Source organism: Epinephelus fuscoguttatus, linkage group LG23, assembly GCF_011397635.1.
Source record: "Epinephelus fuscoguttatus linkage group LG23, E.fuscoguttatus.final_Chr_v1".
Lineage (NCBI taxonomy): Eukaryota > Metazoa > Chordata > Actinopteri > Perciformes > Serranidae > Epinephelus > Epinephelus fuscoguttatus.
The window spans coordinates 3,083,637-3,105,425 of NC_064774.1; the positions used below are offsets into that span (position 1 = coordinate 3,083,637).

At 42.7% G+C, this 21,789-nt stretch overlaps 1 protein-coding gene across 1 annotated transcript; it reads right to left on the reverse strand.

Moving 5' to 3' along the window:
* Nucleotides 1–30: 30 nt before the first annotated feature.
* LOC125884273 (protein NLRC3-like) lies at nt 31–16,793 on the reverse strand. Its single transcript, XM_049569172.1, has 4 exons — nt 15,082–16,793; nt 6,611–6,784; nt 1,306–1,479; nt 31–1,045 (listed from the first exon to the last, which is right to left on the reverse strand). The coding sequence occupies exons 1-4, from the start codon at nt 16,791–16,793 to the stop codon at nt 1,039–1,041; spliced, it is 2,067 nt and encodes a 688-aa protein (XP_049425129.1). The 3' UTR covers nt 31–1,038.
* Nucleotides 16,794–21,789: the final 4,996 nt, after the last annotated feature.

Genomic DNA, 21,789 nt, shown 5'->3' on the forward strand with positions numbered 1-21,789 from the left:
TACCTCCATCTGATGAGAGAAGAAGACAAGAGAAGTTATAAAGCAGCTGTCAGTCAGTGATGCAGCACATCCAGTATAAAGACCAGTAGGGACTTCCTGTTCAGAGCAGAGTGGAGCGGCTGTGTAGCGTAGTCGGCTTCCTTCCAGCTCTCATGTTAACGTGTTGCAGTGAACACACTGAGCTGGAAGCTCACAGACCTGCAGAGACTTTGGGCATCAAGTCTGTTTACTCTGCAGATTTCACTCAAGTACACAGTGTAAATAAACTGCTGAGAGTCCTGAACGCATCATGGCTGCACAAACAGAGGGATTCACTTTAATGATGGATTTACTGAGTCTGTTAGAACAAATGACTGATGGACAGATATATCATGTTAAATGTTCTACATGTTCATCCAAAGACTGAACAGCAACACATCAGCTGTGATTACTGGACTTCAGCAGAGCTTCTGCTCTGTATAAAGAACACATGGTTACTAAATGTAATGATGGTTCTATAAAATAAGAGCCAGTGATTTGTAGGCTTCAGTCAGACTGATCTCAGAGCTGTGACAAAGATGAAGACAACAAACACTTTAAAGAGGACATATTATGCTCATTAACAGCTTCATATTTGGATTCTGGGTTTCTACTAGAACCTGTTTACATGCTTTAATGTTCAAACTAGAATTACCACCTCATAGTTGTATGCCTTATAAAGAAATCTTAGCTTCAGTAGAAAAAGCCGTTGAACACAGGGTATTCACAACAGTCTGAAGTCTGAGGTTTTTGTTCACAGGGATTACTTTTACATACATTTACCTCATTATCTGAAACTTTGGCCACATTTAATACCAACATCCTTCATTGTAACACTATAGACTATATAAAACACACACACACACACACACACACACACACACACACACACACACACACACACACAGGAAAGCATAACAGGTCCCCTGTTATCAAGGTCAGATTTGATGGTGTGACAGTTTGATGAAGGAGGACAGCTGTCTCTATACATGTTGTGATGCTGTCAGCTGTAATCCAGCTTCACTTCCTGTAGACATGAACACAACAACAGTTGTCTTCACATCAACTTAAACACATGATCTCAACAAGCTTCTTTCTGATCTGATTGGCTGACTGTTCTCTCTGTCTGTCTCTCTGTCCTCTCCTGAAGACTGTCACCATTCCCCTCTTTGAGCCACTGAGAGGGTGTGAGGTTTACAGGAAGTAATGGATCTTTGCTCTGATACTAACTGTGTTTAATATAATACCGATGAAACCAGCATGGACCCACTCCAACCCTCTACTGACCTCAGAGTCTCCAGTTCACAGTGTGGACTCTCCTTCAGCTCACACAGCAGCTTCACATCTGAATCCTGCAGCTTGTTTTGACTCAGGTCCAGCTCTCTCAGATGGGAGGGGTTGGACTTCAGAGCTGAGGCCAGATAAACACAGCTGATCTCTGACAAACCGCACCACCACAGTCTGAATAAAGAATAAATGATGTAGATAAAAATCATTAATAAAACAATCAGATGTGTTCAGGTGTTAAATGTGTAGCTCAACATTACTATGTCCTGATCAATGAGCTTTGCCCTAAACTGAGTAGAGTGACTTTGTCATTGTGTTATTGTACTGATCCCAACAGGATGCAGGTTAAAGACTGGAAAATACAAAAAGTGAAAAACAGCTCTCATAAATATCATTGACAACGTGCTGCTACTTCAATAAAGATGTGGTGACTTCACCTCTTAAACTGCCAGCTCCACCAGTGGCTCCATCATCACTAACTCATGTTGTGCAGCCAAACACAAATCACTTATTTAAAGAATCATGAGGGTAAATTTAAGTTGAAATCAAGTGTGTAAAGCAGGGACGTTCAATTACAAATTCAACTGGGCCGGATTTTAAACCAGAAAGTGTTGATGGCCCAGACATTTTCAGCAGCAGGCAACCTATTGGAAACTTTTTTATGTTTTAGCTATTGGTGATGACACATTTCTACACAGGTGCAAATTACTGTAGTAAAAGTAGCAATGTTTTTAGTGTCACATTAGAAATAAACAAAAAGTAGTCACATATCGGACAGAGGAACATCACACAGTCACGATATAAACTCAATAATATCTCACTGGAAACAAACCAAACATGTCAATAAAATAAATATTACTCCTGACATCACAACACTGAGTTACGTTATATAAGCATGAAGAACAGACATCAGTATCAGTCATTCATCCTGCTCTCTGTCCCACCTCTACTGAGGACACTCACTGTCCACAGGTAGGCTGTCTCAGGTACATTTTAAGATAAGTGACAAACTAAGTTAAACAGACTACATACACACAGCTTTCATTTTAGTTTGCTTTAACTATTTGCTATTGGTCCCACTAGTGTGATGTGCTTGTGTAAAATGTGATTGTAAACCACAACGGCGGTGAATGAGGGACAGAGCAGATTGAAATATGTCTTTCTACATGCTGAACATGTGTATTGATAAAGCACTGGCTTTTTACTGCTCAAGGTTTTATTGAGTCTGCAGCATGATGATACATGAAACCAAAACTTTACAAAGTAACAATGAAAGAGACGATAACAGCGGAGCTTATTAGTACTACAGTCTTGATTCATTTTGTCCCGGGCTGTTTAATACAGAGTCTCCACACCAATCCCTACCCAGCCACTCTGAGGTTGCTTCTGGTCCTGATATAGCCTGCAGGCCGCCAACTGAATAGGCCTGCTGTAAAGGTTAGGAGTGAATTTTCAAGTCATTTAAATTAAAGTTATACGATGCAGGATTGTTGCTTACAGTTTGTAAACACACTTGCCAGTGAAAGTGAAAGTAAAAGCCAACCCCAGATTCATTCTTGTTTGGCATTTCTTCTCACTATATTTGTGTTTTCAGGTGTTGTATCTCTTTGATTCCTGCTGCTTACAGTCTGGCATCTGGTCCCCACCTTTTTATAAAGTCCTGAGCTCACCTGAGCGCTGTGGGGGTACACGCCCAGAAACTTCCCAAACACAGACAATAAGAAGAAAGTAAGAAAACACAGGCAGAGGGCAGAGTCTCTGTAGATAAATACACCAGCACACACTGAGAGTGGCTCATAAGTGATGATTGAGAGGGATTATTTCTGTATCAGTCTATACACTGTTTTTCAAAGGAACCCCGACTATGAAGACTTGTCGGCCTTATATCATCAATATTAGTGTCCGTTATATTATTTTGATATAAATAACATCATAGAAGTCTTTGTTTTTTTAAAAAAAGAAAATATAATTTCACTCATAGGTCCCCATTGTTGTAGTGACGCCAAATGGTTGCATCCACTGTTTCTGACAAATTCTTGGTAACTGCGCGAAAAATGTCAGCTATTCAGCCGTTTCAATTTGAACCCGAGCGACAAGCTAGCGAGGAGGACAACACAGAAAATATACACGAAGAACACGAAGACGTAGTAGACGAACAGAGACATGAGGTGCGAGTGGGACAAAACAGCTGGTGTCAGTGCGGAAACTGCATCTCCATGACAACCGAGCGAGAGAGCGTGTGTTGTCAGGAGTTTCAGTTTTTGTCAGCAGCTCTTGAAGGTACCGTAACACGTCATCCAATATCAATGATCTCAGAGATTAGCATCCACCACTGCCGTATGCTTTATATGCTGTGATACACAGTAAAACGCACTGACAAGATGCTTACGAGTTTGATCATTGTTGAAGATATCCCGTGCATCACAGCACACGACAACTTTGAGGCAGTTTGTCTTAACCGAGACGTGCTATGGGCTGCCCTCGTCAGTCTCCATGACCGGGAGAGTACTGGACTACCAAATCAGAACCGGGTCACCAATAGGTAACATTAAGTCCAAACATCAAACACCACAAACTATTTCCATATGTTGTGAAGAGAGTAAATGAATGTGGAATTTCTGCCTGCAGGTCTTGTAGATATGCTGCATATCATCAGTTTACGTGGTGGATGCATGGCTGTAAACTTACATCAGTTTCCTTGTTGCCTTTCGACTGGAAAGTACATCCGAATGCAGCGCAATGTGGCATTTTCTCTGGTGATAGCGTCAGGTAGCAGCAGCCGGCAGGTAAACAACTCACTTCCTCATAAAGAGCAACCATTCTACGTCATCACCCCAGCATGCATTGCACGAGTAAAATAATGGCGGCCTCCGTAGGTAAAAATACATTGTAAACATTGAAGAATTTTAAAGCAATGACAACATTTCATGTCTTTCTAACAACATATTTTAATACAATAGAAAAACTGTGGCTTATTGAGGCCTACGTGTCTAACTAGTCGGGGTTCCTTTTAAGGAAGATCCTGCAGAGTTTATCTTAAAGGTTTTAGCTCCACATTGCTCTGCCACAGTCAATGGATTAAACCACTGAACAACACAAACAGACTTCATTGTGGATCGGTATAATATCTGATGTCTGCAGTTTAGTGTCAACTAGGGATGTCAGTTTTGGCTAATTTTGCTTTCGGTAACCGACACCCATTAACTGACAACTAATCGGTTAAAAAAAATGCAAAATGACGTGAAATACGCTCTAGTCCGGCACTCCCTTATCTCAGTGAGCTCTACCGCATTTTGAAGTGCTGTCCTTTAATGTTTTGTGTTGGAAATGTTCTCTCTCTAACAGGAACTAAGAAATCAGATCATATTTCTCCTGTTTTAGCTTCTCTGCACTGGCTCCCTGTAAAATCCAGAATTGAATTTAAAATCCTACTGTTAACTTATAAAGCTCTAAATGGTCAAGCTCCGTCATATCTTAGAGAGCTCATAGTGCCTTATTATCCCACCAGAACACTGCGCTCTGAGAACGCAGGGTTACTCCCTCCCTATAATACACCGATCTCTCTCTCTCTCTCTCTCTCTCACTCACTGCAACATCCGTTGAGGATGTATCGCCGCGCGCACGGGCTGGCTCAGCTGATCAGTGCTCAAAGCGTGACAAAACAGGTTAAAAAAATCCTCAAACTGTGAACTTCATTTTTTTTCTACACAGTGCAGCTAATTACCAGGCTAAAGAAATACAGTATAGACCTCCACATGTGCACCACTGTTCTGTAAAATTCACTGTTACAATATGAAAGGAAATAGAGGGAAAGAAGAGGGAGAACAAGCGCGATACAAACTTAATGTCTTTGATGAAGATTTACTTGTTCAACTGCTATTGAACAATGAAGAGCATGTTTGACACAATTTGTGCCTTTATTTAATTCATTTATTAAACATTAGGCTCAAAACAAAACACTAACATTTAGATTTGACAACAGGCTATATGAAACATTTCTTATTTTTATGAAACATTACTTCATAACAGAACACTTAAATTTAGCATTTCGATTCGGGAATTCATGACACTTTGCAGCATTTGATAGAGAATTGTCCAATTTCTTATGGACAATGAACTGATTTTAAGTTTAAATAAAGCAGGTTAGGCTATTACTGCAACACAAGCGCAGTGTGTCTGTATGCAATTAGCCCACATACATAACCAGTCAAAAACATTCTCTGTGGCTAACCGACTAACGGTTAACCGTTAACATCCCTAAAAGGGACTGCTTCACAGACAGTATGGACAGAAGGAATGATTACAGACATCAACTACAAAGTGCACTCAGTAGAGTGCAGACCTCTGCCAGGCGACTGCATTACAGCTGTGACTCTAGACAACAACACATGTTGCTCAGCTGTGACCGCTGGAGTTGTCCCTCCTGACTTCCTTACAGGCAAGATGACGGCTAAGATAACAAAACGTCTGAGATGCTTGCTGTCTACACAGGGCTTTAAACAGATGACATTAACATAGGACATATCAAAGTGCTTGACTTATATATAACATTTACTAAAGTGCTGGACGTAATCTTCAGAGTCTGTTATAATAACATGTATGCCTCTGTGCACCAGTCAAGTTTCTCATTACATCCATGTCTGTAAAAACATGGACACTTCACATCCATTGTCCCCCGACAGCACAGAAGATCTATACAATCAACATCATTTCAAGGTGGACACCCAAGATCAGTGTCACCAACTCAGTCTCTGACCAAATGTCTCCCCTTCTTTTTCCCACTGATAGAGGAAACACTTGATAGCAACTGGGATTGATCCACAGCACATCAGTCAACACATGAATGCATAGGGAAACAGGAGCCAGTGAATGCTTGTCATTTAGAAATGAGATCACATAGACATATGAATCCAGATCATTAATGGTGCAGTCCTAATGGGCGTGTGAGTGTGAAAGAATATCAACCTGTCCTTAAAGTCCAAGATGTTTCCAGTGCAGACTATTTATTTGCTTATTGTTGCAGTCTAAAGGTCTGTGACTTCAAATGATTATGTGACGTTAACATGAAAACAAAGAAACCTCAGAACCTCAGGAATCTTAAATTCTCTTTGGATAAATCTCAAACTTGATGGTGTCTAAATGTTCTAAATCATCATTTCTCTGCCTTTCATAACCAACTGTTCAGCCATTTGGAAAGACACAACATTTCTGAAAACACTGAAAGCTTTATAACCTCAGTCAAGGATTTATATTATATATATCCAAAAACAAACAAACAAACACCTACATAAGCAAGTGAACTAACCTCAGAGTCTCCAGTCTACAGTTTGGACTCTCCAGTCCAGCACACAGCTGCTTCACTCCTGAATCCTTCAGGTTGTTTCCACTCAGGTCCAGCTCTCTCAGATGGGAGGGGTTGGACTTCAGAGCTGAGGCCACGACTTCACAGTGAGTCTCTGAGAGTCCACACCAAGTAAATCTGACATGACACATATATTAGAAAATCTGTTATTGTCAAAGAGACACTTTATATTTACTTTATGGATTTGATGATAAAACAGTTTGAAATATCCTGTTTTGATGGACTGAAAATAGTTAAGAATAAAAAAAGAACACAAAGAATTCAAACTAATTAAAAGCTGATTCATGACCAGAATTACTGCCTCGTGGTCGTATGCTTCACCAGTCAAGTTACACTTACAGTTTACATCCATGTCTGTCCAGACTCACATGTGTCCATGACAGTAGACAATGATTCAAACATGGCGGCGTGAGGAGGACGCCGTGAGCCAGAACTCCGCCAAACTAAATCATTTCCCTGAACCAGTAAGCCACTGGGCTGTTTAATAGTGGGGAAATAGCCTGATGCGCCGCATTTTGAAACAGGAGCTTGATGCCGCCGCGCAGGAAAAAACAAATCAACCCTCGAATAAACAATACTTTACTAGAGCAGCAGCAGGCAAGTGCGGTGACACTGAGACAGAATCACTCAGCATGGACGAAGATCCAATAACCATGGCAGCCCTGGATGCTCGGCTTGCCACCTTAACATACACTCTAACCCAAACCATCAAAGACTCTATTCGCGACGCTATTTTAGAGGAACTTAATACTAAAGTGGAGGAGTGTGTCGCGCCGGTGAGACGTGTGGCTGAGAACGCCGCCAGCAAGGCTGCAGCTCTGGAGATACGAGTGGCGAACAATGAGGCAAAGGTGGGGGAAAACTTCACCAAAATCAATGATGTAATGCCCAAAGTGACAAAACTGCAAGGAAAGATAGAGAAGATGGAGGAACAATTGGAGGTTTTCTCCAGACGCGCTAACCTGAGAGTGTTTGGCATACTGGAGGGAGCTGAGACCCACATGGGCCCGGTGGCTTTCATGTCCAAGCTACTGAGGGACTTGTCTGGCACCGAGTTGTTCGAGATGGAACCAGAGCTGGAGAGAGTGCATCGTGTCGGCGACAGGCTGGAGGACAGGGGACCTCGTGCCTTCATAATGAAGTTCTTGCGGTACCAGGACAAGACCCACTTTGAGAAGTGGGCCAAGGGTAAAGACCTCCAGTTCTCCGGGCGCTGGCTCAGATTTGTCCAGGATCTGACGAGAAGTAAGGCCAAGAGTCGAGCCGCCTACAAGGAGGTGAAACATCTCCTCTGTGAAAAGAATATTAAATTCTTTCACCCAGAACCAGGGAAACTGCGTGTGATTTTTGAAGAAGAGCCCCACACATTTAACACCCCTGGAGAGGTGAAGAAATTCATCAGGGAGAAAGCAGGTGTATCCTAGAGTAAGGTCTAACTCCACCGCTATTCTGTCATCTCCTCCTGGGCCCAGCCTACTGGTTGCTATAGACCATAATTAGGAGCAATAACGGCTCAAAGGCCTGCACTGGGAGCTATGAAGGTTTTTTGGTTGCCCCGTGTGATGTGGGGAGAGGGAGGGGGGGTACATGTTTAAGTGTATTTGTATATTTTTATGTTTCACAACCACTGAGCTTCATACTTTATGGTCATTCTCTCCATGTGTTGTCTGAAACATATAATGTACCATGACTAGTCTTAACTTATCAGAAGGGCATTCAGTATGCTGTGCATCTTGTAACGTAAAGGGGCTGTATAAGCCTAAAAAAAGGGCCTGTGTTTTATCACATCTCAAACATTTACAGGTTGACACTGCATTTATTTCGGAATCGCATCTGGTTGATAAGGACCATTTTTGCATTCGGAAAGACTGGATAGGACAAATATTTCACTCGAACTTTACACAGAAATCACGAGGGGCAGTTATTTTAATCAATAAAAAACTCCAGTTTAGCCCTTTATACATCAATGCAGACCCCTTTGGCAGATATGTAGTGGTTGCTGGTCATTTGTACGACATCCCAGTGATTTTGGCAAGTTTATATGCTCCTAACTTTGATGATGAGAAATTCTTTACCACATTTTTCTCATCTCTACCAGACTTGAATAAATATTATCTCATCGTAGGCGGGGACTTTAATTGTGTTTTGAATTCCAGCCTGGATAGATCAGCTACCTCTACCCAGCCTCTGACGAGGTTGGCCAAATGCATTAAGGCATTTCTCTCTACTTACAAAATCATGGACCCTTGGCGGTTTAAAAACCCTTCAGACCGAACCGACTCATTTTTTTCCCCAGTCCACCAATCATTTAGCCGTATAGATTACTTTTTGGTTGATTGTAAACTGCTTCCTCTAATTCAGGAATGCAAATATGAGGCCATTGTCATCTCGGATCATGCTCCCCATGTGATGAAAACGGCGTTCACCAATTTCAATAGAACCAGAAAATGGCGCTTTGGTAATCTCCTGTTATCAGATAACTCATTTTCTGAGTTTATTAAAACACAAATAGAATATTTTATGTTGACAATGATGTGGGTGGAGTCTCAAGCAGTGTACTGTGGGAATGTTTAAAATGTTTTATATGTGGTCAGATAATACATTGTTCTTCCACGGATAACAAACGTAGACAGGAGCGCATTTCTAACATTACAGACCAAATTATTGAACTTGACAGCCGCTATTCAATTATGCCCAGCTCAGATCTTGCTGAGCAAAGGCTTGTACTCCAAACTGAGTTCGACCTTCTCTCCACAAGAGTCACTGCCCAGCAGCTGTTGCGCTCCCGTCATGAATCGTATGAATATGACGACAAGACAGGGAAACTCCTGGCTTTGCAGATATGACAGTCCGCCGCTTCTAAAATGATAACTGAAATTAAAACCAGCAATGGAACAACCACTTTAGACCCAAGGGAAATAAACACTGTATTTAAACAATATTACTCTCAATTATATTTTTCATAATCTGTGGTAGACACCACTCAGGCGGAATCTTTTCTTAGCAAATTACCTATCCCACAAGTCTCAAACAGAAATAAGGCCATGCTGGATGAACCCTTTAGCATGGAAGAATTAAATCATTCATTTTCATGCATACAGAGCTCTAAAGCCCCAGGTCCAGATGGGTTCACTTTGGAGTTCTACAGAGCTTTTCTTGACCAGATCTCTGCCCTATTGTTGGACGTTTTCAATGAATCATTTTCAGGGGCTGATAAGACACTCCCCCCCCACCTTCTATATGGCCTCCATTTCTTTGATACTCAAGCAGGACAAAGACCCACTCAAACCAGGTTCATACAGACCCATCAGCCTTCTCAATGTTGACTCCAAGCTATTGGCAAAGACACTGGCCCTCAGGCTGGAGAGAGTTCTCTCGTCAGTGATCTCACAAGAGACAAACCGGATTTATTAAAAACAGGTTTTTATTTTCAAATATCCGTAGACTTTTCAATATCATTCACTCCCCTAGCCCAGACTCAACAATCCCAGAGATAATGATATCAATGGATGCCGAGAAGGCTTTTGATAGGGTTGAGTGGGTTTTTTTGTTTACTGCAATGAAAAAGTTTGGTTTTGGTGAACGATTCATTTCCTGGGTCAAACTCCTGTATAAGGCTCTCCAAGCATATGTCCTGACTAACAACATCCGTTCAGACCCTTTTCCTCTTCACAGAGGGACTAGGCAGGGCTGCCCACTTTCCCCCCTGCTGTTCACCCTATTTACTGAACCCCTAGCAATTGCATTACGATCTTCTGGTCAATTTCAGGGTGTACACAGGGGAGGTAGAGAACACAGGGATTCCCTATACGCAGATGATCTGCTCTTATATGTTCAAAGTCCAGTTGAGTCAATCCCACACATCTTGTCCCTACTGAAGGAAATTGGTAGAGTTTCTGGATATAAGCTCAACCTCTCTAAGAGTGAGCTATTTCCAATCAACATGCCTGCTCAGAGAATATCCTACTCCCAGTTTCCATTCAAGGTGGTACAGGGCTCATTTAAACACCTGGGGGCAACAGTTGACAGAACATACTCAGACCTGTTCAACCTGAACTTTAAGACACTCTTGGAACGTACAGTTAGAGACCTTGGGAGATGGTCTCACCTCCCACTGACCCTGGAAGGAAAAGTGAATATTGTAAAAATGAATGTCCTTCCAAGGTTTATGTTTCTGTTCCAATGTATTCCCATTGTGCTAAACAACTTTTTCTTTGGACAATTGGACAGTGAAATCTCTAAGTTTGTGTGGAACAAAAGAAAGCCGAGGATCAGGAAGGCTTTCCTGCAGCACCCAAAATGTGTTGGTGGGTTGGGCCTCCCTAACTTTTGTAGGGGCATATTGATAAATCCATCCTCAGCAAGGCCAGATGTTTATTGCCCTGCCCCCGGACTGACCCTGGTCAGGATATGCAGCCTGTCTGTCTCCAAGAAGATAATGTAAGATAATTCAAATGACTTTGTAAGTCATTAACTTAAGAAGGGGGTCCCCTTTTACACCCGGAGGTAACGCTTTGACTACCAGCTCTGCTTTGAAAAACAATGCACCCTTTGATCACCGCATCCTGTCACTTCATGTGACCCCAGGGGGCCACAACACTGCCGCTCGCTGAACAAATGTTTCATTGTAATAAGACTGAAATGTATGTTGCAAGTGATTATTCTTACTGTCCCTCTTTGTTGACCGTTTGACATGTCCTGACTTGTACATGCACATGATCATGTTTTTATATGAATGGTACTTTGCTTCAACCCTGTTAAACGTTAAAGTTTTGATATGTGGCAGAATTAAATGTTAATTTCAACTCTCTAACATGGAGCCATACTGCCATCTTGTGGCGGAGTTAAGAAGAGTTACCATAAGGAAGTCAACTTTATATATTTTTAGTGAAGATATAATTAGGGATTATTAATCAACTTGTTGCATGAATATGCGCTCCTTCATTCTGTTTCTCATTATACATTGTCATTGAATTAATCAGAGTGTGTGTATTTGACGTAGGCTAGCTGATATCACGGCATAATAAGTGTATTCTGATTTAATGTTAATCTGTATGTTTAATTGGATGTTAAGAAACAATGTTGACCATAGTGGGAAGAGTATGCGTCACTCGTGTGTAACATATTAAAGTATACGACCTCGTATCAGGAAAGAATTAAAGTTTCCTCTGATTAGATCTCATGGGGATATATTTTTCATCACGAGGGAAACCCCCTTATCAGGGCCGCCGCCCACTTTTTGGGCCAGTCAAATACCCGTGTGCTTGACGCGGCTCGCCCTCTACTCTTTACTTGCCACAGTGGTCCTCCTGCCAGCAAACAGGCCTTCTGCAGCGTGAACCGGCCCAGTGGGTACCCACAGGACATCGAATATTCAACCGCTCTCCCTGCTGTGAAACAGCCGTGCCAGTCTGCTGGAAAACCCAGGAGCAGTGGAGCGTCAGTCCAGGGGCCCTCAAGGAGCTTCACCTGTGATCCCCACTGTTCAAAGTAGGCCAGAACTTCCATAACTTGAGTTAGCTGCTGTGCGGTGAAGAGGGAGGTCGAACAGGAGGCTTAGTTAATTATCCTGATTTAATTTAGGTTTCATTAGGTCTAAGTGAATGGTTTTGCGCATTCCAGCGGTCCCCGTTTATCATATAGGCTGTCCTAATACTCTCCCACTATCGCCAAACTAAGTAAATCACACGAGTGTTACTTCTCATTTCATTCATATATATACTGTTCATTTTGTGTTGTGTCATATAATCATCATTTGCTATTCATTTATTCAGTGTTACCTATTTAGTCAAATAAATCTTCATTTATCGCCAAGTCATTGTCTGTGTATATCTTGTGAACAGAGATAGAGAATCCAGTAACCCAGATACTGAGATTGATTCATTATTGATCAGCATGCTTACAAAGTTATTAATTTGATTAGTTGCTTCCCGCGTTAGGAGGGTGGTGCCCCAAAATTTATTATTACAAGTGCAAATATTCTAAAAGAGCTATTTCCCCTACACTTTCAATATTATTACTGGGCTTGTAACATAAGAACCCTCTCGTTCTGGAACAGGTCCAGAGAGTTAGATGACAGGCCCGCTTGGCTCCTTATTGAGGAGGACTCATGTCGACCCACATCGTTGGGTGCCCTGTTGTTCTCCCCCCTCCCTATACCTCACGACTATACCCAACAGAACCCCGTAGTGGCTCAGTTGCTGCAGATCTGGACCAAGATGAGACACAGTCTTGGTTGGCGGGAGGGATCCCTTTTGGCTCCCCTGTCTCCAAACCATCACTTTATCCCATCGCTGGAAAGTAACATGTTCCAACGATGGTCTGGTAATGGGATCAGTAGAATGAGGGACTTGTACATGGATGGTTTATTTCCCACCTTTGATCAGTTATGTAAAAGATTTAACCTATCACCATCACATTTCTTTGCTTATCTTCAGATCCGGAGCTACATCTAGTCCAACACAGTCACATTCCCAAATATTCCTGATCCTATTCAATTGGATGTATTGTTTTCTGTTGACCCCACCACGAGAGGAGTGATATCGTTCATTTATAACCAATTATCTGCACAGGCAGAGATCACTTTAGACCATCTAAAAACTGCTTGGGAGGAAGATTTGGGTTTAGAATTGTCAAACGACCAATGGAAGACAGAGGAATGTCCATACCTTCTCCATATGTGCTAGACATGGCCTTATACAGTATAGAGCCCATCTCTCCAAAGTAAAAATTAGTAAAATGTACCCCGATACAGATCCACTATGCAACCAATGCAAGGTCCACCCAGCCACATTGGCACACATGTTTTGGTCATGCCCAAAGCTGTCACAATTCTGGACCTCAGTTTTCAAGATCTTTTCGGACTGCTTTGGTCATGTGCTAGACCCGGACCCGGTGTTGGCTATCTTTGGAGTGGCAGGGGAGAACAGTCCCCTCAGGGGGTCTAATCTAATTGTGGCCAGATTTACAACCTTATTAGCCCGTAGGCTGATTATGTTAAACTGGAAACAGGCAAACACACCATCTTACACAATGTGGAGGAGAGATGCTATGCAACACCTTGCATTGGAAAAGCTCAGATTTACCCTTTGAGGCTCTGAAGAGAGTTTCCACAAGACTTGGCGATCCTTTATAGAGCTAGTTGCTGGGTAGCCCACTAACACTTATTGCCTTTTTTCAATTACTTCCTACCATGTAAAATGTATGGTTCTACTCTTACAAATGAATGAATGACCCATAGTAAAGTAATGATGTATAGGTAACACTGTGGTTATTTTTATAAATAGCTTTTTTTTTTTTTTTGATTGATTTTTTGATTTGATTTTTTTTACTTTGTTACGTTCTTGTGGGTTGTCATGTGAATGTTCTATGTGGGATGAAAAACAAAAAATAAACCAGGCCGGAAGGCTTTTGAAACTTGAAAATATGGATGTTGCTGCAAAGAAGCTACTTATTCTAAAACACAGACGCTTCACACACATCTTCAACCCGACAGCACAGAAGATCTATACAATCAGCACAGTTTCAAGATCAGTGTCACCAACTCAGTCTCTGACCAAATGTCTCCCCTTCTGTTCCTGAGATATGACGTTTAATAATGACCAGAGAAGTGTTTTATGCAGAACATGATGATGTCACAGTGAAGTTAACCTTTGACCTTTTGGATATAAAATCTCATCACTTCATTATTTTATCCTGTTAGACATTAGTGTGAAGTTTTGTCATAATTAGTGAATGAATTCTTGAGTTATGGCCAAAAACATATTTTGTGAGGTCACAGTGATCTTGACCTTTGACCACCGAAATCTAATCAGTTCATTCTTAAGTCCAACTGGACGTTTGTGCCAAATTTAAAGAAATCCTCTCAAGGTGTTCTTGAGATGTCGTGGACAGACTGACAACCCAAAAACATGATGCCTCTGGCCACGACTGTCGCCGGCGCCGAGGCATGAAAAAAGAGATAGCAACAACTGGATAAAAGCAGTTTTTAGGACTTCAGAAATCTCCTTTGGCAAATGATACAGATTTTATTTTACATTTTTAAGCATAGTGGTGAATAAACTCAGGTATTATCTGCATGTCTGATTCTATAAAACACCTTACACAATCTGTTTATGGAGTAATAACTTTACTGCTTTCACTCAGAACCATCAAATACTGCCATACTGTGATGAAATGCTGCTGTGATAAAACCTCAACAACAACCTCTGAAGTCCATCATTTGTTTTATCACTGAAACATCTACATGTTTTGCACTCACAGCATTTGAAACAGCTCAAGAACATCTGTGACAAAATACAACAGACACATCATTTGAACATTTTATGAATAATAAGAATTTCATAGTGTGTATATTTGAAGAATTAAACTACTAATCTACAATGATTTATGATGTTAATCACATCTGGACTTACCGAGCCTTTCTGCAGTTCCTCACAGCTGGAATCAGTCTCCGTCGTCCTGCGTGTGATGTGTTGTATTTCTTCAGGTCCAACTCATCCAGAACCTCCTCTGACATCTGCAGCATGTAGGCCAGAGCTGAGCAGTGGATCTCTGAGAGTTCTTTCTTTGATCTGTTCTCTGACTTCAGGAACTCTTGGATCTCCTGATGTACTGAGAGGTCGTTCATCTCCAGCAGACAGTGGAAGATGTTGATGCTTCTGTCAGGAGAGATCTTGTTTGTGTTCATCTTCTTCAGGTTGTTGATGGCTCTCTGGATGATTTCTGGACTGTTGTCTGTCCGACCCAAAAGGCCTCCTAACAGTCTCTGGTTGGACTCCAGAGAGAGGCCATGAAGGAAGCGGACAAACAGATCCAGGTGACCATTTTTACTTTGAAGGGATTTCTTCATGGCTCTCTGTAAGAAGACATCCAGGGATCTGTAATTATCCTTGTCTGTCCCCAGGAAGTCCTCCAGTACCTTTGTGTTCCTGTTGGTGAAACAGTGGAACAGGTAGACTGCAGCCAGAAACTCCTGAACGCTCAGATGAACGAAGCAGTAGACTGTTTTCTGGAAGATCACACACTCTCTTTTGAAGATCTCTGTACAAACTCCTGAGTACACCGAGGCCTCTGTGACATCAAGACCACAGCGCTCCAGGTCTTCTTGGTAGAACATGATGTTTCCTTTCTCCAGATGTTCAAACGCCAGCCTCCCCAGCTTCAGAAGAACGTCCCTGTCAGCCTCCGTCAGCTCCTGTGGACTGGTCTCATGTCCCTCATCATACTTGTGCTTCTTCCTCTTTGTCTGAACCAGCAGGAAGTGTGAGTACAGGTCAGTCAGGGTCTTGGGCAGCTCTCCTCTCTGCTCTGTAGTCAACATGTGATCCAGAACTGTAGCAGTGATCCAGCAGAAGACTGGGATTAGACACATGATGTGGAGGCTCCTGGATGTCTTCATGTGTGAGATGATTCTGCTGGACCGCTCTTCATCACTGACTCTCCTCCTGAAGTACTCCTCCTTCTGGGCGTCAGTGAAGCCTCGTACTTCTGTTACCCTGGCAACACAAGCAGGAGGGATCTGATTGGCTGCTGCAGGTCGGGAAGTTATCCAGACCAGAGCCGAGGGAAGCAGCTTCCCCTTGATGAGGTTTGTCAACAGCACGTTGACTGATGACTTCTGTGTGACATCAGTCACAACCTCATTGTTGTGGAAATCCAGAGACAGTCTGCTTTCATCCAGGCCATCAAAGATGAACAGAACTTTACAGACAGCGAGCTCCTCTGCTGTGACCTTCTGTAATGTTGGATGGAAAACACGGAGCAGAGTGAGAAGACTCAACTTCTCATCTCTGATCAAGTTCAGCTCCCTGAACGAAAGCAGAATCACCACACTGACATCTTGGTTTTCCAAACCCTCGGCCCAGTCCAGAGTGAACTTCTGCACTGTGAAGGTTTTTCCAATGCCAGCGACGCCGTTGGTCAGAACCACTCTGATGTGTTTCTGTTGCTCAGGTAAGGCTTTAAAGATGTGCTGACACTTGATTGGAGTTTCATGGAGGGTCTTCATCTTAGAAGCTCTCTCAAGCTGCTTCACCTCATGTTGGGTATTAACCTCTTCACTCTGTCCCTCTGTGATGTAGAGCTCAGTGTAGATCCTGTTGAGAGGTTTCACTTCCTGTTTCATCACTTCCTTCAGTCACACGTTCACATCTCCTCCTCAGACTGATCTTATGTTCATCTAAAACCTCCTGCAGACCACTGTCTGCTGAAAGAGAAGGAAACATGTCAGACTAAAGAAATAAATCTGGACTCTGATTATTTTCATGACCAACATTAAAACAAGTAACACAAACAAATGAAGGTTTTATACATTAGTTTGATAAAATCTTTCATGTCTACACTTTACAACACAAATAAACCAAGAAGAATCCTGTTTTCAGACATGATGACATCAGCAGACAGATGTACAGTCTTACTTTGTACAGTGCTGCTCTGACTGGCTGTCTGCAGTCAGCTCTTGACTGAATAAAACAATACCTCATGTCATTATAAAAACAGTGTTGTGGTGTAGATTATCAGATAATAATAAAAACAGAATCATCTTCAGGTCAGTTTACAGTAGAAACACTCTCTTACTTTGTGTCTGAGGGTCCAGGTTCATTACTGAAGTTTAGAGGATAATCTTTGGACCGGTCACTCTTCATAGACAGACAGCTGGACACTGGAGACTCTGCTCTGTCCCCGTCTGGCTCCAAATCAGCCATCTTCCCAAATCTGAGAGAACTGTAACACACATACACAGTGTGATGAAGTCAGTAACTTCTTATTTATAGGACATGATTACATATTGGCTGGGTATTTTTATGACATACAGTAGGGGAGAGCGGGGTCAGTTGGGACACTTTTGTATTGACACTAAATAACCTTTGATTACTCACAGATAGGGATGGGAATCGAGAACCGGTTCCTGTTAAGAACCGGTTCCAACTGGTTCAATTCATCGACATCATTAGCCTTTATACTTAACGATTCCCTTATCGATTCTTTTCATTACGCCGAATCTATGCTCGTCAGTCAGCAGCACGTTCAACAACAAAGAAGACGTAATGTCGGAGAGACAGAAGCTGTCAAAGCCATGGCTTCACTTCACGCTGTTGTTAGCCTCCCTGGAGCTGCTAGCAACTGTGGAGCCTCGGCGCGTCCCCGCTCCAGGTAGACTGTGGCCAGGACGCTGTTGTTGTTAGCCTCCCTGGAGCTGTTAGCCCGCTGTGGAGCCTCGGCGCGTCCCCGCTCCAGGTAGACTGTGGCCAGGACGCTGTTGTTGTTAGCCTCCCTGGAGCTGTTAGCCCGCTGTGGAGCCTCGGCGCGTCCCCGCTCCAGGTAGACGGTGGCCAGGACGCTGTTGTCGGATTTCATGGGAACACCAAGGATGGTAAGATGAGGGCAGTTGAGTTGACTTGCATGCCATTTGTTGTTATAATATGCTGGGCTAGCTGCGTTAGCTGCCTCACCTGAGTTAGCTGCACGAGCTGCGTGGTGGTGACACACTCAGGCTGTGGGCCGGGATTTATCTCTAGATCACCAGCTAGCAGTAACATTAATGACAACTCATTGTGGCTGTTGTTGTGACATAGATAACTGTATGCCAATGCTGGCTTATGACTGTGAAAGCTGCTGTTAGTTTTTTGTGTGGTTAGATGGTGTCTAAACATTTCTATGCGGAAGGAGGTGCGTCGTTAGGAGGCTCTGAGGGGAGAGGGACACGAGCTCAGAGGGGAGGGGTCATGGAGCACAGAGGGAGGGGGGTGTGTGTGTGACCATGGCTTTCCATAATAAAACACTATAAAAGCAGATGTCTTGGGTTACAAACAACAGGAGGTGATATCATTAATTCACAGGAGGAATCGATAAGGGAATCGATAAAGAATCAGATCGATAAAGAATCAGATCGATAAGCAGAATCAATAATGGCATTGATATTTAATAAAATCCTATCAATTCCCATCCCTACTCACAGACTACTTGAACAGTAATGAAAATAATTTGATCTCTGAACAGATACAGGCGTCTGCTAACTATTTATCAGGTTTTTAGAGCCCAACCCAAACGTGAAAGGCACAGTTTTGTTAAATGTACAAGGAGTGCATTTTCCCAAAGTTCTGACTCCCTGGGACAGTTGGGACACCGTGTTCTGGGCTGGGCTTTAAATATATATAAGCTGGACTTACAGTTTACATCCATGTCAGTGAAAACATGGAAGCTTCACACACAGAAGATCTATACAATCAGCACAGTTTCAAGATCAGTGTCACCAACTCAGTCTCTGACCAAATGTCTCCCCTTCTGTTCCTGAGATATGACGTTTAATAACGACCAGTGAAGTGTTTGATGCAGAACATGATGATGTCACAGTGAAGCTGACCTTTGACCTTTTGGATATTAAATGTCTTCAGGAAACTGTCAGACTTGACCGCAGCTTTTGTCAATAGGCTCGTTCAAGAGCTGCAGCAGGAGGCGGTGACAAAGCTGCAGTCAAGTCTGACAGTTTCCTGACAGTTTCAGCAGCCTTCAGTCTGTACAGGAAGTCACAGAAACACTCACATCCTGTCAGATATGATGGTGATTTATTCAAATATAATCAGACTCATATATCAGTTTGTTCTCAGTCTCCAGTTGTTTTAATTCTGATAGATTGATTTATTAAAATCTAACCAAAACTCAGTGTAACAAAGAGCAGGAGAGCTGACTGTACACTCAACATCTTCCTATCCAACAAAACTGCGCCACAATCCCTCGGCAGAGTCCCCCTTTTCTCTCTGTGTGTCTATAAAGTGCCGCTGCTCGCGGTACTAGAGCTTTTCACTGTGACGCACATTCAAAGAGTTGACACAAGAGCGCGCCCGAAGCACCGGAGCGCGCAGATCCGTAGCTGCGCGCAGGCCTCGTGTTTAACAGGAAAAGCCTGGTTGTAAAAACAGCGTCAGATGATGGTGGTGGTAAAAGCAAGTGTGATGATGAAGCTGTGAAGATGTGGCACTGACCCAACCGACCCTACTCTCCCCTAGAACACACTAAACAATGAATAAACATCAACACTCACCGTGTCTCACACGACCTGTCTTCCTCTCACTGCTCTGTGCACTTTAAAATGGAGTCTGAACACACCACTGACTTTATACTTTCACTTTCGCGCTTCCTCTCTGTTGACACCTCCCCCCCTTTGACTCATGTGAAGTTATTTATTGAGAGTAACACAGAGACTTGAGACTGCTGAGAGTTCCTGCTCTGCTTATTTTATGGACTCTGTTGCTTTGCTTTCATCTTTAATAAACCAAATCTACCGGCACAGAAGCTCAACAATGTGCTGATGTGGACGGGGCCACTTTAAAGAATCACTATCAGTGTAAGTGTAGGTTATATCTGAATATTTGCTCTGCTTCACCTCACACATGAACCAATCGACTCTGCAGCAGAGCAGCAGCTCAGTGATCTGCTCAGTTAGATTTATTATATCGTACAGACTTGGATATTTATTTATGTATTGTCCTGGGGACAAACAAGGCACCGATTTAGCGGACTGGCCCCTCACATCAAAAGCCTACAAGAATAGATTATCCATATTAGATGGAATAAATTAATGAACTTACTGATTTCCTGACGTTTTCATGTCCATGTAAAGACAGTTTCTGCAATGATGCTGACACTGACAGTTGTAGGAAAAGATCTTGACAGGAACATGATGATAATCTGATAAGATAGACACAAAATGCAGGACCACTGATATTTATATCCAGTGCTGTGCACTGAAAACTGTATCTACAGTAGATCTCTGTATATGTACAGTATTTCCCTGGAGATAGATAGCAGTAGTAGCAGTTTCCTCCATTATTGACACAAATTATTACAAATCAAATCATTTGTATTGTATGAGCCAACAACAGCACAAGGAGAAGATCTCTACAGGTCTACAAATCATCTGAAACAATAAAACACAAAACAGAAATACATTTATAGCCAAATCTGAAGCAGAACACTTGTAATTTTAACTGTCTTTTAGCACCAAATAACCTGTCATCTCTCACTGGTTTACCTTAGTCTCAGTTAAAGGATAACTTTTTTCAACCTGGGCCCTATTTCCCCATGTGTAAGTGTGTGTATGATTCATAGGTACAACTCGTTCTAAAATTGGTTCAGTATTGAGGGAGGTGGTTGCAACTGGGAGCCGCGAAACGAGCTAAAACAGTAACGGGGGCAAATGCGTCCCGTATAAGTTTGCGCATTAAAAGTGCTTTTTTTCGCCACTGACCGGTTCAGATCGCCAGTGCTATCTCTGTAAATAGCATACTGAGCCTTTCCCGTACCTCTGGGCTGTGACGTCATCTCGCGAGAGCTTTGCTTGTTGCCGGAAGAAAACAGAGGAGCCATGCAGAGCGCCACTCAGAGTGGCGCTGGTTGTCCCGGAGTACAGCTGAGAGTTTTACTGCATCGATTGAAAACAATGGTTCGTGTTTGTGCTTATCCGAATTGCAAGAACAGGATGTGGCGCAACACCCCGTACAGCTTTCATAGGCTGCCTTTGTCGGACGGCGAGATGCTGAAGTTGTGGCTAGCTGTGCTACAAATGGATGCTAACATTCCTGTCCAGACACTGCGCCTTGCGGACCATCGGGTCTGCAGTGCTCACTTCTCCCAAGATGACTTCTGCCAGCCGAAGAAAAGAAGACATCCAATCCCGAAACACCTCTTCCTCAAGAAAACGGCTGTCCCACGAGTAGAGAGAGCTACAGACACAGTGGAGCAAAGCTCGTGACATCACACAGCCCAGAGGTGAGGGAAAGGCTCAGTATGCTATCTACAGAGATAGCACTGGTGATCTGAACCGGTCAGTGGCGAAAAAAGCACTTTTAATGCACAAACTTATACGGGACGCATTTGCCCCCGTTACAGTTTTAGCTCGTTTCGCGGCTGCCGGCTGCATCATCCTCCCTCAATACTGAACCAATTTTAGAACGAGTTGTACCTATGAATCATACGCACACATACACATGGGGAAATAGAGCCCAGGTTGAAAAATACCAAAGTTATCCTTTAAGGTAAATACAGGCATGTTTTTGTACCATAAGAAGTCATCTTTTCAATGATGCAGTCATTGAACCACGTCTGCATGTCATGTTTTAACT